Consider the following 16,906-nt stretch of genomic DNA (forward strand, 5'->3'; position numbering starts at 1 on the left):
GAAGTGACTTGCCCAAGGTCACACAGCAGACAAGTGGCAGAGCCGGCATTACAACCCATAACCTTCTGACTCTTAGACCTGTGTTCCATCATCCCGGACCTGTGTTCCATCCACTCTGCCATGCTGCTTTTCATAAGTGCTGTGGGGTTGGGAGGGGGGATGCACAACAGAACCAAGTCTGCCCTCTTCCTCCTCCTCCGCCCCCCCATTCATAGTAATAATAATAATGGCATTTATTAAGCACTTACTATGTGCAAAGCACTGTTCTAAGCGCTGGGGAGGTTACAAGGTGAGCAGGTTGTCCACCTGGGCCTCACAGTCTTCATCCCCGTTTTACAGATGAGGGAACTGAGGTACAGAGAAGTGAAGTGACTTGCCCAAAGTCACACAGCTGACAATTGGCGGAGTGGGATTTGAACCCATGACCTGACTCCCAAGCGTGTGCTCTTTCCACTGAGCCACCCTGCTGCTGCTTACTCCAATCTCATCCCCATTTTGCCCCTGAACCCCCCTTTCTCCCACCCCCTGAACTCCAGGATGCTTTCTTCTCAGAACTTCTGTTGCTGTGGGCAAGGGCGGCACTGTCAGCTCGCTTTCCCTTCCGTAGGCCGGTCTATAACCCCACCATCCTGCCCTGGCCCCAGCCCCGGCCTTTGAGGCACAAGCTGGAGAAGAATAAGGGAGGGCTGGAAGCATGACGGTGCTCTCAGCAGCATCTGCGGCTATGGCCGCCACCCCTCTTAAGCCCAGCCTTTCCTCATCTCCCACTCCCTCCCTTTGCTCTTTCTTCCTCTCTCCGCCCCACAATACTTATGTATATAAGTGTCATTTTATTTATTTCTATTGATACCTGTTTACTTGTATTGATGTCTGTCTACCCCGCTCCAGACTATGAGCTCACTGTGGGCAGGGATTGACTCTCTTTATTGCAGTATTGTACTTTCCCAAGAACTTAATATAGTCCTCTGCACATAGTAAGCGCTCAATAAATATGATTGAATGAGTGAATGAATTCCCCTGGCCCTGTCCAAACCCCTATACCCGGGACTGGAGTGGGCCGGGAAGTTGGAGCGCCAGGCAGGAAGGGGAAGGGGTTCAGCCCTATGGCCTTGGCTGCTGGGTCACTGGATCAGTTTTAAAAGAAAAAAATAGCAGTGCACAGGGCAACAGGTCCAGAGGATGTGTTTTAGGGTGCTGTAGGAGAGGCAGAAAAAGATATGAGAGCAGGACGAGGGAAGGAGAGAGGGTGGAGGGAATTGATGTCTTGCAGTCATTGGACTTCCTGCTGCAGCTTAGGGATGCTGGGGAACTTCAGCAAATAGTGCAGGATTCGTCCCTGGGTTACAGCACTTAGAACAGTGCCTGGCACAAAGTAAGTAACTAAGTAACAAATATCAAAATTATTATTATTATTATTACATGTATTACCTGGTGGCGAGAACCGGGGGCTTGCCTGCTACATACTGTTTTCAAAAACAGTACAGACTTTGTAGCCTTACTTATGGCATTATTTATCTGACTGATTTTGACCCATTATGCACTCGAGTTACTCAGAAAAGGTTTAAAGAATCCTTTAAAGAATGTTGTATTTTATTTCTACATAAAGGATTGTTATAGGACTCAAAACAGGAAGAAACTTCTGCTTTTTGAGCATGGATTATGATGTTTCAAAGCCCTTAAATATGATGTGACTCAGGGCTTCCTAGCAAAAAGCCAAGGCAGTGGACAGTACAGTTTTAGTAGTTTCAGTCTATAAGGGTAATATTAACTTCACTAAAGAGAAGGTGATAGTGTTCGTTACTATTAAAACACTGGAACACTAAAAACATAGAAATGAATTTTATAATTTACTTTAGAAGGCATGTTTTAACATCACACATGGAGAAGCAGTATGGCCTGGTGGAAAGAGCACAGGCCTGGGAGTCGGAAGATGTGGGTTCTAATCCTGGCTCCACCACTTTTCTCGTGTGTGACCTTGGGTAAGTCACTTAACTTATCTGTAGCCCCAGTTTCGTCATGTGGAAAATGGGGATAAAATACCTGTTCGCCTTCCCTCTAAAACTGGGAGCTCCATGTGAACTGGGATTGTGACCAATCGGGTTATATTCTCCCCACCCCAGCGTTTAATAATGATTGTGTTAATTTTTTAAGAGCTTACTTTGTCCCAGATACAATGAGCACTAGGAGAGATACAGTCCCGGTCCCACAGATTTAGGGTGACTTGCTGTGAGCATTGCAAGGTTAATGAGGGTTTATTGAGTGTATTATCATAGAACAGCTTTCAGGAAAAGAGAGGGGGTGAATTTATGTTTTATATGAGCTGAACTCTGACCATGAAGAATGTGGATGGTGCTTCTTTATTTGAGATCCCTCCCCCACACCCATAGAGACACACATTTTTCTTTCGCTTTTGTTTTTAAAAATCAGGGTGAGTGATAGATAAGCTAAATTTAATGACTTGGGCTCCAGCTCCCGGAAACACCGGATTAGGAGACCAAGATGGACTCGTTTTAATTAGATTCTTAGTACAGTGTTGTGTGCACAGTAAGCGCTCAGTAAGTACCCAATTAATTTTTAATGTTTCCCTCTGTTTCGTTCTGTAAGGGTGTCAGGGCTTCCTTGTGTCAGAGAGCCAACTAAGGACCAAAGTATATTCCCTAATTTTTTTTCACTTATCAAACTTGACTGTCAAAAAGCAGGATGTTAACATCTGTTGCAGGGATTAACACAGTGTTTGGGCCTTTAGCAAGTGCTTAATAAATCCCATCAGCATTGTACCTCCTTGGGGGCCTTGGGTTTTTGGATAAGCAGCAGTTTTTAGCAAGGTGGTTTGGTGTGTTGGTAAGGGATCTGTTTTACAGTCCTGACTCTTGAATAATCCTCACCTGCCTTGTATGAGAATGGGGCAACATTAGAGGAGTAGGGTTTTAGGATGACTGAAGAAGAGCAAGTAGGTGAGTGGAACTGTTGTTAAGACAATAAAGTTGATTACCAGTCCTGTCAGGAAAGGTCTTGTTAAAGTGGCCAACTTCAGGACCCACGCTCCCTTTGCTTAGGTCCTTGGGCTTGTGTTCACAGCTTTCTGTGACCAGTACTTAAGAGAATATGTTGGAGACCTCTTTATTTGAGGGTTGAGGAAATTTGGAAGCCAATCTTGAGCAGTCGACTCTTTTAGGCAAGTAGAAAGTTGCCGCCTCATGAAAGAGTGGCACCCAAGAATTAGTTGAAGAATGATTTTCTTCTTTATCAAAACATTCCGGTGTTTCTGGATCAAAGTGCCACTTCTTGGGCATAAAGCAGTGATGATGCTGTTTAAGATGGCTTACCGTTGTTCTTTGCCGCACATCTGTCCTGGTGAAAAAAGTCCTGGTGAGCTGAACATGACTTGTGTACTGATGCAAAGAGAAGATGCAAGTGTGAATGCACTCAGCCCAGAATGAACGATGCTGTGACGGTGCTGGGTGATGAGTTTGGAAGTCTTTCTGGAGTCGGAGCTGCTGCACGTCCCTCACTCGGTGCACGCTCTTTGTCTGAATTTTTCTGGATGAAACGCTGCCCAGTGCGAACGATTGCGGACGTCCGGACCTCTGAGCGTTCTTAGGAAGGGGAGATGGAGCATCATTAAGCGCTTTTCTGCCTTGAGCAAATGGATAGTTCTGTCAGACCTGGGCTATGCTATTCTTCAAGACAGGGAGCCTTGTTACTGCTATGTGAGGGGGCACCCAGGGCCTAACAACTACTACTAAATCCAAATCGTCCGCTCTGCTCTGATTTCTAGAGGTCACCGGTGAAAAGCACTAGCCTGTCAACTGACTACCTGGCAACGGTTCAACTCTCTGACAGGCTTACCTTTGATTTAAACAAATTTGAGAAATATGTAAAGTTTTGAAAGCAGTTTTGCACTGATTTGATAAAAGAAACCACAAAACACTGCAGCGCAGGTGTTGAGAATGTTTGAAAGCTGATTGAGGGAAGCAGATGGCTTTAGTCAGTGGCATCCAGCCAAAAGAGCAGGTGCTGGTCATGTGATCACTGGTTACCAGGGTAATCTGATTGCTCTTGGCGTGCAGATGAAAGGAAAGGGGCCCAGTGTTCAGCTGTAGTATTGTATAATTTGTGGCAGTTAGAGCGGAAATAAATGCTGGAAATGGAGCCTCATAGTAGGGGAGACTTCTGTCCATGTGTAGCATAAACACTGGGACAGTTGGAAGAGGAACTGCTTTATGGATTTTCTTATTTTTTTTAACGTTATGCTTTATGGGGATCTTTCAGGGAATTAAACTTTAGACCATTGCCATGATCTGAAGATCTTTTTGAGAATAAATCGCCTATTGCAGTACCGCTGAATTCAGGCCCAGTGTTTGGTTTTTAGACCTTCGTGGTTTGCTTGGGCTTTGCTGTAACCCGACTTTGCCCATCAGATTTCCAAGTTACTATTTAAGGTGGTCCGATTGGTCGTTCAATCTTAATGGGCACCCAGAGACTGGTTGTGATTGTCAAAGTGGTTTTGTCTTTTAATTTATTTTTGTTTTTTTTTTTTTTTTTTCAAAGGAGCACCATGAACTGTGCTCATCGTACAAGGTTTGAGATTGGAAGGCTTATGAATTGCAGTAAATAGAAACTTTCAATGGTGCCCTAGTTTAAAGGATTTTTCATTTTCAAACCCATTCTGGATACCTGGATGTAATGGGCCACCCTGGCTGGATTATTTTAAATGATTTATCACAAATGGGAGTTGGCCTTGGGAATTCTTGGTCCCAGACTAGAAACCGGAGTCAAATGGTAGAACCCAATGTGCCCTAAAAGACAGAGAGACTGAGAGCTGTTTGACTTCAGCACTTGATGGTCATCATTAAAAATCCTTCTATTTTCTTAAATTTTATCCTACTGTCATAAAGCATTTGACCTACATAGCATTCAGATCCTGTTAGTGTTTAATCTGAACATGAAGTGGGCCTCTATTCTAAAACTGTGGTTGTTTTGATGTGCATCTTTTTGTCTATCTTGCTTTAAAAAAACACACCTATGCTGACTAATTTAATGATTCACAATGGGTATTATTTTATATAGCTTCTAAACTTCATAAAAACCCAAATATAGAGGGAAACTGTAACACCAGACAGCAGTGTTGTTTAAAATGTGTGCTGATAGGTGATACAGTTCTACAAAAATATGGTATATGTCAGCTATGGTGGAAATACAATGTATTTTAGAGGGAGCATGGCTGCACTTTGATCAAAAGAAGATTATAGAGCAGAAGTGATTGAAGTCTAGCTGCAAAAGGCAAACGTTAAAAAAACTACTTTTTCTTTAAAATGGAAATAAAATTCCATGTATGGAAACACCCCAAAATTTTGAGAGGAAAATCATCATTTAATGAATGTTTTTCCTCAGCCAGTAACCAATGTTGATTTGTATCGTTGCTCTCATGATGGTTTGGGTGTTGGCAGTCAATTTGCTTTGTCTCTGTGGGGTAAAGATCCATAGATTTTCAGAATTAAAGGCAACTATATTTACAAACCCCATTGAAACCAAATTTTATCTTAGAAAATTTAGCCATATAATGAAGGCTTTGTTGTAATAGGGAGACTGCACAAAGATTTATCCACAACATAGATGTATTTTAAGAGAGTTCAGTGATCCTGGAAATGAGGCAACTATCATGTATCATGAGGAAAATTATATATTTTTTAAACGAATTGAACTCTGAGCAAATTGATTTGAATTTTAGAAATAAGAAACCCGATTCAGAAGCCAGCGCTGTGAAGAAAAAGGTCAACAAAGGAAAAACAGAAGGATCAGAAAACTCCGACTTGGACAAAACCCCTGCCCCGTCTCCTTCTCCTGAAGATGACGACGATCCAGGTGTTCAGGTAACATCCAAGCCCTGATTTCTTTCACATTTGGTAATTTTATATGTGTGTAAGCCACAAACTCTCCGCTTCCTTCTTTGTTAGCGATGCCCTTAAGATGTCTTCATGGTTACCTGGAATATTCTATCAGGAGAGGTGAGAATCGGAGAACCTAGACATGAATCGAGTGTTTATAAGGAAATTCCATCCAGAACTCCCTAGGTTTGCCATCCCAGATGCATACAAATCCAAACGAGGGGCCTATTGATTCATCTTTGAGTTGCTGTTCTGTTCATTTTAATATGTGGTCTTACATTTTTGCCAAAGTCCAGGCCAAGAGTTGTTTTTGATGGTGCCTCTGCATTTAAACAGCTGCTTATGGGGTAGCGTGTTCAAATTAGGTGCCTGTTTAAAGTCACTGTCTACCTTAGTCTCTGTGAGATAGGTCGTTTGTAATGTGGGGAAATGGAGGTGTCCTGTATTTACGTGGGTTAAAATCTAGGCCTACCTAGTGTGCAGTTTTATAGTAGTATGCTGGTAAGAGGCTGGTACTCTGTCTCGTGTGAACTAGTTACTGGATAGTTTCTCTTGAGATCTGGAGTGTTTTAATCTGTGGTGGGGGGAATCTTGTGTGACACTATCATCTGATCATTCAGTAGGTGTGACCTTCCACACACCTACTGGTCAGACCACTTGTGTCCTACTCACTGAATGCCCCCACTAATCGGGATAAGACAGGCTCTCAGGCTGTAAAAGCCAAAAGTCATTCCCTGGAATTATGCCAGCGGGTTCTGCTGGGGGGCTCTGGAATCTGGAATACTTACCAGGGGGTTCACCCAGAATACCGAGTCAACCCCTGGAGCCGGTATTTTTTAGTATTGACAAGATGTGCAGGTTTTCATATTTCTCTTAATCTGGAATAATATTTAAGTAGCTTTGTTTGGACTCCTAATCATAATCCAAACACCTAGCCATTCCCAAAGTCTGATTATCTGAATTTGGATTAAGCAAATTTCCTATCAAGTGATGCTATCCCAGAATGGTCTGATTTGAGGTAGCCTGAAAGAGTAAGGATTTGTTTTTTCTTTTGCACTGGTGACAGCTTTAACAGGTTTAGATGATCATATATTTTCCTCTCTTGCTGTGTATACAATAATGAAAGGATATTGGCAAGATTGGTGGATTAGGCATTACTTCAGTAGGTGATTTGAAAAAGCACTGTATTGGAGCAATTCTGAATTTCACTTGCTTATCCTGGAGTGTTATATTTTTCCCGAGCTGTGTTTGTTTAAACTGGGACCTATCTGACAAATTGTTTATGCAGTGGTTAAGAGCAGATTTATTTGCATAAGTCAGGAAAATTCAGAATTTCTGTTTTCACAGAAATACAGTATTGGTTCTGTTCTTTCTGTTGGCTTGCATTACAATTGAATCATTACTTACTTTAGCCACTGTATTTTTGCAATTAGATGATAGAAAAAAGATTGAAGTATATAAAGGGCATGCCACTGAAGTTTTTTTTTTTTTTCAAAAGACTGTAAATGCTTTAGTAAATTTGTTGGAAAACATAAAATAACTTCATAAGGGCTATAATTTCAGGGACATGCTGTGCTACTGTATCAATAAGACGGGAAGAGATATTGCTGAGTTCTGTGTAAATACTTCCCCATGGGTCTTTCTGTATCCCAAATGCATGAAGGATTGAAATCAAAGCTCCTCAGTCCTCTATAACTTTCTGACTCATCTTACTCCAGCATGATGATGATGATAATAATAGTGGTATTTGTTAAGTGCTTATTATGTGTCAAGCACTGTACTAGGCACTGGGGTAGATACAAGATAATCAGGTCCCACATGGGGCTCACAGTCTAAGTTGGAGGGAGAACAGGTATTGGACCCCCATTTTTCAGTTAAGGTAACTGAGGCACAGAGTAATTAAGTGACTTTCCCAAGGTCACACAACAGGCAGGTGGCAGAGCTGGGATTAGAGCCCAGTTCCTGACTCCCAACCTGTGTTTGTTCCACTAGGCCTTGCTGCCTCTCTGGCAAATATTCATTAGCCAATGAAATCCCATCATATTCTCAATCTTTGCCATTTTAGGAGTTGCATAACAGTGGTTCTTTGTGATGTAATTAACTTAGAAATAAGCTATATACATTGAGTTACATATATATCTCTACATATACATATATATATCCTGTCCCACTCAAACATTTTATGTGAACAGAACAGAGCAGAAGTGAGTTTTATGAGAAGGTATCAGATGAAGAACTATTCTCACTTGCTAGGAAATTGATGAATCACGAGTCTTGCTCCCCAAGATCAACGAACTGAGAATAAACAAACAAAGTACGGGTGCAAAGTGTCTCATTGCAAAAGGTGGCTTATTCAGGGGCTTGAATTGTAAGTCCACCTCTGCCATCGACTTACTGTGTGACCTTCGGTAAATTATTCAAACTCTCTGGGCTTCATCTGTGAAAACTATTATAATCATCAGCTAGTTACATTGGTTGAGCACTTACTGTGTGTGCAACACTGTACCGAGTACTGAGGAAAGGTTCAAGGATGATGCTTCAGAGTCATGGTCCCTAACCCTCAGGAGGCGTACCAATCTAAAACGAGGGGGTTGCCAGGAGGGGAGTGAGTGCCTGGCTGACACTAGACTCATAGGGAAAGAAATCTCAGGATAAATATTGCCAAAGACAATAAAACAACAAAGCAACACCAGCTGCAGTCCATGGCTGTTGAAGGATCAGGTAGCAGGGCCATCCCTAATCCAACCAACAGTCACCACTTCCCCAGTGGTCTCAGTGTTTGGAAACCAGACATTTGTCCATCTCACGTATATTGCTTCTACTGTTTGACTTTTTTTGGCATTCTCTACTCCTTCTTCCTCCTCTCCTTCAATACAGAAAGCAAAGTTTACAGCCTCCCAGTGTCCTCCATTGTCACCCAACAATGGGGTCGGGGGGGGGGGGGGGGGGGGGGTGCGCAGAGGGGGAAGTGCAGGGTTCTGTGGATTCCGGGAACCCCAGCCAGGAGGAGCCCCGAGTCTTAGCTCTGCATTAAAAAACAAAACAAAAAAAGCCTAGATCTAGATTCCGTAATAGGTCAGGAGGATTTGACTTCTCTTTAGATCTCAGAAGGTTCTTGAGGAGTAACATCAAGTGTAGGTGGAGAACTGAAAAAAGCCTCTCAATAATAATCAAAGAAGAAACTTTTCTATTCTGTCATTTAAAGATCCTCAATTAGTATGAATTTATTAACTAAGTCTTGCCCGTGAAAATGTATCTTCTATAATTCATTCCTTTTTGAAGCCACATTACGATAAGCGCTTAGTACAGTGCTCTGCACATAGTAAGCGCTCAATAAATACGATTGATGACGATTGATGATGATATTGTAGACATTTCAGGGGTACAGGGGAAGTAAAATATCTTTCGGTCTGTATTGACGATGAATTGTTTTGAAAAATTGGATATGGGGGTCGGATGAAAGTATTGGGAATTCAGAGAATATGCCCCCTGCTGATGTGAATTGGGGAGCCGTTCTGTACCTGTCTGTCACTGAATATCGCTAAGAGTCTGGACCCTCTCAAGCCGTCAGTTTTTAAAATATTTGTCCCTTCTAGATTGATAGGTACACCGGGGATAGGATTAGTTGAAAATTTGTAGAAAGAAATGTGTGTTTTTAATTCCTTTAAGCTCTTTCATCTCCAGCTATTTTCATTCATTTTTCAGCAAGAAATATCCCCGGGTTCATCAATGGTGTAATGGTATAGCATTATGGTATAGTATAATATTTTTATTATGACGAATGGTATATTTTTTTCAAATTAGGTGTAATAGGAGGGAGAAGACCAGAGTCTTTTCATGAGGTTCAAATTTTTCAATTTTGGAGGTTTTTGCTCTCATGCCCAAAACATAGAACTTTGACAGGCATCATCTAACTGCACACCCCATTTTTATTTGCAGCCTCTCAAAACCTTTACTTCCGAGCCAATATTAAGAACGAGAACCATCTACCCTTACTAATCATGTGCAAATATTATGGTATCTGGATCAGATACAGCTAACTTGATGCTAGCGCCAATACTATCACGCCAAAGGATAATACGATGGAGTGGGAGAATTAAGAGTTTAATTTTTAAGATGCTATTTTAGAATCCTCTGTCTGACTTGAGCACTTCAGGCGAATACCAATGATTGCTTCTTTTTTAGAAGCGACGCTCCAGCAGGCAGGTTAAGAGAAAGCGTTACACTGAAGACCTGGAGTTCAAGATTTCTGACGAGGAGGCAGATGATGTGGAAGCTGTCGGGAGAGACTCCCCTTCAAACACTTTACAGTCGGAGCAGCAGGTCAGCTCACACTTGAAAAATACGGAAAGACCGGAAATCCTGTGGCAAGAATCAGGATAACCAGCCAGCTCTAGTTGCCACGTTGGACTTTTATCCGGGGGCACCTTTATTTGAATGTCAGCTTACTATGCTCAGAGAAATGAGTTGTTTATCTGTTGCTCTTACAAAGCTCTGTTTCTTCAAATTTATTTTTATACAAGCCTCTGGTCTGTAATTTGACACAATTCAGAAGAATTAATGGTCTCTGCTCCGGAAAAGTGAGAACTAGGCTACAAGGAGCCTGAATTTACCTTTGAGAATTCAGTGCCAGAGCTTCTATGACTTTAATAAACCACTCAAGCTTATCTCCTGCTGTGAGGCACCATAAGAACCCCTTTATGAAATTACTGCCTTGTAGTACCCAGCAGGGTATACTTTATTCTCTCTGCAATGTAAATGATGGATAAAATAGTTTGGATAAAATGAGGGGTAGTGATGTAAGAATGATTATTTGTAAAGATCTTTTTTTCCCAGTGCTTCCCCATCCACCCCCACACCCCCAGTTTTTGTAGCACTTACCAACTGGTAACCCAATCAAAAGTGTGTTTAAGTGCTTCTGGTACTTTATTGTGTCATTTAGACTGGCAACGCCAGTTGCGTCAGTTTAACAAGATCTCCATAGATGAAAGGCACATGTAGTAATAAACTAATAGGTTTAGCCATGGGCATGGATTGAGGGGAAAAAGTTATCAAGTAGACCGCTGCCATGTGGAGAATATTTTGGCGGCTGGAGTTTCTGACAAGACCTTAGTTTCAGTAGCCCATGCTAGCCATTGTGCTTAAGCCACACAGTTCTAAAGTGAATCCATCTCCTTCTCCCCTCCCCAAGTTAATTTATCTGGACTTATGCAATGACTGTTTTCTTCATTGTGTACCTCCCTCAGAATTCAGGAACACCTTAATCAAAGATGAAAAGTGTGGAAAATATGGTTCTTTGGGGTCGAGGCAGTCTCTGGAATGGAGATTATTTTAGGATAAAATTTGGGTGATCATTGACCTTTTCTATTTATATTGCAGGAATCCGTTGATGCGGAAGGTCCCGTAGTGGAGAAAATCATGAGTAGCCGGTCAGTCAAAAAGCAGGTAAATAGCATTTTGAGTGATCAAAGAATACATCATTTACAATTGTCTTTTGATGCATCTTATTTCTCTCTCTCTCTCTCTCTCTCTCTCTCTCTGTCTCTCTCTCTCTCTCTCTCTCTCTCTCTCTCTTTCTCTGTCTGTCTGTCTCATTTAAGAGTTTCAGGATTTGAGAAGGCATTCATCTGCCTTACCCTAAAATTTCTTTGTATGTGGGTTGTTCAAACCTACCTACTTCTCTGTCTGTCTGAATTGACAAAGGCCGAGATGTCATATTCCATCTGTTCGACCTGTTGTTTCCGTACGGGGAGAGTGCGGGAATGGAAGAGAGATGATTGGTTACAGCCAGTGTAGTTTTTCTGGCCCTTTCTAACTCAGATCCTGTCCAAATTGACAAAGTGAGAGGGACACATTTGCATTTGTAGCCGCAGCCCTTTTATCTATGTTGGAAAGGGTTCCATTCCTCACTCTGAGGCGCTAAACCATGACTGAGACTTATACAGCAACGCTTTTCTCTTGAATCCCATGTGCTTCCCTCAGGCAATAGAATGCAGTTTGGGTAGATGCTCAACTTAGTTGGTTTTCATTGTCACACAGACCGCTGGGGCTGTGCGTACATATCCCATCATACAACCTGCCACCACGACTTTGTCTCTCTAGAAAGCACCCATCCCTTGAGAGCGGTACACAGCTGTCAAACGCGGTACTCTTCCTTTTCCTCTGCTGCCTCCATGTTCAAGGAATGGTGAGGAGCCAAATTTAACTGGTTTTTACCCTGTAAGCAAAGTCATGTGGCATTTGTGACTTCCTTTTAGGGAAAGCACATAGGGTTAGTAGACTTATGGGACATTCAAGTGAACATGTTTATCCAGATCAAATTGTTTCTACACCTGTATACTAATGAAGCAAATTTAGGTTTAAAATTCCACTTTGGTCAAACGGGTTCAAGGCTAACCAGCTTCTCACTCTTTGGCTTGTCTGAGTGGAACAATTTCATAGCTGTTCAGGTATGAGTTTTACATTTTGAGGGAAAAATTGAAACTACTGCAGTGCATAAGCTCCCTCAATCTGAGTGTCATCTGTTTTAGTTAACTGAGACAGTTTGTCTAAACAGCATCTTATTTGGACTTGAATGGGCTTATTTAAATTGGAGGTGAGGCTCCAAGAAATAAATTTTGGTTTCATATTAACATCTTTCACTGAGCTGGTATTCATTGTGAAGACCTTCTGCGGATGAAGAAAGGGGGGACGTATTTCAGTGCCCTAAAGAAATCAGTATTAGTTCCGTTGAAACTCTGAGCAGATGAGCTGGTTAGAGCTATCACCGTCCTCCCTGTATGTTCCGTCAAGAAGTGGCAGACTGGCCGAGGAAATTGCTAGGCCAGAAGAGCTTCGAGGAGCAGCAGGGAAAATGGGAAGTTGGGACAAGTTTGCAAAAACTGCAGAATTGGGTTGGCCCAAGGTTGACTCAGATTTACCCATTTATTCCCAGATTAATGATGATACTCAGATTGAGTTGCTAATCTTTAAAATGACAGTACACAGTGCATAGTTCCTTTGCTGTTGAGGTTGGATCAGTACATTCTGGGTTTGCACTCATTTGCATGTGTAGAGGCCTGGTAAGCAGAGATAGGGGTTACACTTTTTATCCATACTTGTCTTGCATGTGCTCTGGTTCCCCTATTACATTATACACTCCTATTGGACAGGGGCCAGGTTTTATTCATCTTTTTTTTACTTTAAAGTAACTCCCCTCAGCCACAAGTAAATAATGTTGGTGAAGATGACTGAATGCGGAGAGCAATGCGACGATTCTGTTGTGGTTCAGGGGAGAGGGAGGAGTTATAAACTGTGCTTATTTGTGCTTTTACAAGTGTGTCAAGTTCAGAGTAAGATGGGATAGAGTTCTTCAAAGCATTTAAATCTATTACAGTGTTGGTGTATATCACTGCCGAGAAAGTCTTGTCTGTTAAAACTCTCCTGGCGTTGGCACCCAAAGACTCCTAATCTGCAGGGAGTCCAAATGGCAGCCCTGGGGTCCCTTCTGCAAGGCTTCCTAGTGGTTTGTGGCTGACCCCCTCTGCCATGGCTCTACAGCACCTTTCTTCGTAGCATTTACGGGGTAAGCGAGTGGGCAAGAGATTCAAGACTCCCATCTCTTCTGCCGGAATCACTTGACCTCCGAGGAGTTTGTCAGTTATGTTGTGTTTTGGGGTTGAGCCAACAGAGGCTCTAATCTCCTTGTTCCAACCTCTCTGGATGCCATCTGCTCATACTTAAATTGGTGCAAATACCCTCTTGCCCAGGCTAAGTAGCAGTGTATTTCAGGCCACTAGTCCAAGGACTGGTGTTGCCCATTTTACTCCTTGTACAGATATTCCTCATCTGTGAAACGGGTATCCGATACCTGCCTCTCAGAACCTCTTAGACTGTGGGACTGGAACTGCATCTATTCTGATTATCCTATATCATGTGTTCACGCAAAACCCCACTTTAATGAAAACTTGCACTCTAGTACTCTCCCGGAACCGACATTGTGTAAATTCGCACAACCCATTTTTCTGACACCGCAGTGCGTTATTTTTAAACAGGCTTGTGTTGTCCAAGGAATAGTCCTTAATTCTCCAACAGCGTTCTAGCCAGGAAGTCTAGTGAAGATATTTATGATAGCACAGTTTGAGTGAACAGCTCTCCTAAGGTTAAAAGTGTGCCCCAGACAAACAGAACTCTGAAACTCCTAATTAGGATTTAGAGCTCTTTATGGGCTGAGTTTCTGGAGCCGATGCCAGCCCACCTCCAGTGGGCACCCCACCTCCAACGGGCACAATCTGAATGTTGGTGGAGAGCAGGGTATGCATATGTTTTACATCCAAGCGTCGGTTGTCTTTTACCGTTGGGCCCGATCTTGGGCATATAGGGGCATGAGCTGTGTGGCTACGGAGGTCTAGTTCTCAGAGCCTGAAACCTGGCTGACTCTTCTCCATCCCAACCTAGGCCTGTACGGAACTCTAATTTTCCAGGGCTAAAAGTTTCAGGGACTGAGGGGTGGCCATACGTGAGAGCTGCCTGCACACGATTCTCTGTTGGCCATCAATCCAAACAGCTTGTTCCTGATTGACAGATTCACTCTCCACATTGTCTCCATCCTGTTCCTACTTGCCCTTCTATTCTGAAGTTACTCCAGAACTGCCCAGCATCCAAGTCTAGCCCTCAAGGCACAGTTTGCTACCCTTGTAATAGACTGTAAAGGCAGTTCCTCAACATTTGTAAATGTTGTGTATATTTTTGTATCCTCTGGTTTATCTGATCCAACCATTCTGAGTGGAAATTAGCACACTGCTACCTGTTTGATATTGTGATTCAAAAGCAAAATTATTTTGTTTGAGGAAAGGCAGTATTTATCTTACCTGTTCTTTTCACTAAAGAATTCTGGCACTAGAGGTGTTCCAGATAGCTTTAACATTAAATACCCTTGAGTTTGCTGGCAGGTATCATCATTTTAATCTTGCTTAAATGTAGTGTTTTGGGTGTTAATTTAATTTGGCCGCTCTGTATCTGAGACATCTTGCCTGAGTGAATTTAATTGCACCATTGAGTAAAACTAAAGCCATGAACAATGATACACTAAAATTATAGCACAAGAACAAGGTTTAGTTTTTATATGGTTTCTTGTTTAGAGTTATTAACTATATGGAGACATAAACCTCTTTTAAACTATTTTAAAACATTACAAAACCCACAATCTAAAGTTGCCATGAGGCAGCCAAAAATAATACATATGGCATTCAGGAGTGCAGTTGCTAATTGGCTGCTGCCTGAGAAAATGGTACACTTGGCGTCTACTTAACGCTGTGGGTTTGGCAGAAAGCCAGATTTGGGGTCAGGTTGTTGTGAATGAAGCTGCATGTGGTTAGGGAGGAGTTAAAATGATTCATGTCTTGGAAGTTATAGTAAGCAGAGCTGTATGTACAGGAGTGAGCTACTCTAGGAAACACTTTTTCCCATTGCACTAACTCCCCATCCACCCCACAACATGCTCACCATGGAAAAAGCTTTCATCACCGCTGCCATTGGCGCTTACACACAGGCACACGTGCACACACACACACAAAATCAGTGCTCGAGTTAGAAAGGAATAATTAACCGATAAATGTCCCAGTAGATGGTTTTATACATATGCCTGAAACTTTCTTATCTTACAGAAGGACTCTGGAGAGGACGTGGAAGTAGAGGAGTTCTATGTGAAATACAAAAACTTGTAAGTAAATGTCCTGGGGGCGAAGGGAGAAAGTCCAGTTTGTTGTTGCTGTTTGCATAAACGTACATCTGAAGGCCCCAAATATGAGATCAAATTCACCCTTAGAAAAGTGATCACTCAGTACTTTTGAAACTAATTATTTGATGAAATGGAGACCACTGTAGGAAAGTACTCAGTCAACTCTTGCATGAAAGCTATTCTGAAATTGATCTTATCTGGAAAAAGTTTCTCTTTGACCTAAAGAAGGAAAATGTTGTCTACTCAATGTTCGATTGGATTTTTCGTAACTGAAAAGGTTCAGTAGCCCACAGCTGTCAAAATCTCTAGTGTGAAAAGAAATGAATGCTTAAGTAGGCTCTTTTGGAGAATATTTTTTTCTATCCTATTCATACTGGAAAGGAGGTAGTCCAAATGAAAATTCTATTATTAGGGAAGGATGTTCAAAGGTCCTTGCCCCACTGAGGTTTTAAAGATGGAGAGTGTTATTTTAGTCATTTATTCTTGTAGAAGTTCATGGAGGCTGATTTGGAAGCAGCCCAATGAAATGTGCAATTCCCAAGGATAAACAGAAATAATTTTGTCAAGTAATGTGGTTCATGGATGGCACTTACCTTTATTACTGTCCATAAAAGGAAACTGGAAAAAAAACGACTGGCAGCAACTGAAGCATTTTATTTTCCATTGTTTGCCAAATTCTGGTTAGGGCTATTAACCATTTAATCGTATACTTCCCCAGATTATTGTGGATGGGTGTTTTGTTTAAGTCACAATGGAGTCCAGCAGATTATGTCTTGCCACATGGCCGTTTTAGGATAAATTTGTCATCAGCATAATCCACATTGCCTTGAGGCTTTAAAACACATAAGTCAAGACCAATGATTAGGCAGTGGAAGGCTATGCAGTGTTGTATAGGGTTTGTGTTAATTTTAGAAAAAGTGCTTCACAGAAGTTGACAAGATCTCAGGATAGTTTGGTGACGGTTTGTCCGAGCATCTTTTCTCCGATTTTCACCCCACTAGTGCAGATGAACAAAAAAGTGCAACAGTAAGGCAGAACAGATCCTGTTTTGTTGAATTCATTGTCAAACAGCCACATACCAATTTGAAACCAATATACCTATGAGAAGAAACAATGCTAGTCTTTTTGGGAAATTGCTCCCATCTACATAGACCTCAAATTTTCATGAATGCCTTCAAGACAGCCATTTAGAAAGTACTGTGCAAATGAAGTACTTGAAATACCCACGTAAATAAATGCTTCAGATTGTAAATTACATCATAGAGCCAGGACAGGGCTCTGAATTAGAAGCTGGAGTTCA

At 41.9% G+C, this 16,906-nt stretch overlaps 1 protein-coding gene across 4 annotated transcripts in view; it reads left to right on the plus strand.

The window, feature by feature from the left end:
- Positions 1 to 16,906, plus strand: part of CHD7 (chromodomain helicase DNA binding protein 7) — a 173,856-nt gene that overhangs the window by 107,743 nt on the left and 49,207 nt on the right. For all 4 annotated transcript variants that reach the window (XM_038766762.1, XM_038766763.1, XM_038766764.1 and 1 more), the window contains 4 exons: positions 5,732 to 5,873; positions 10,074 to 10,211; positions 11,268 to 11,333; positions 15,533 to 15,588. In XM_038766762.1, the coding sequence (XP_038622690.1) occupies positions 5,732 to 5,873; positions 10,074 to 10,211; positions 11,268 to 11,333; positions 15,533 to 15,588 (402 nt within the window). The remainder of the gene's footprint in view (positions 1 to 5,731; positions 5,874 to 10,073; positions 10,212 to 11,267; positions 11,334 to 15,532; positions 15,589 to 16,906) is intronic.

Source organism: Tachyglossus aculeatus, chromosome 25 (genome assembly GCF_015852505.1).
Source record: "Tachyglossus aculeatus isolate mTacAcu1 chromosome 25, mTacAcu1.pri, whole genome shotgun sequence".
Lineage (NCBI taxonomy): Eukaryota > Metazoa > Chordata > Mammalia > Monotremata > Tachyglossidae > Tachyglossus > Tachyglossus aculeatus.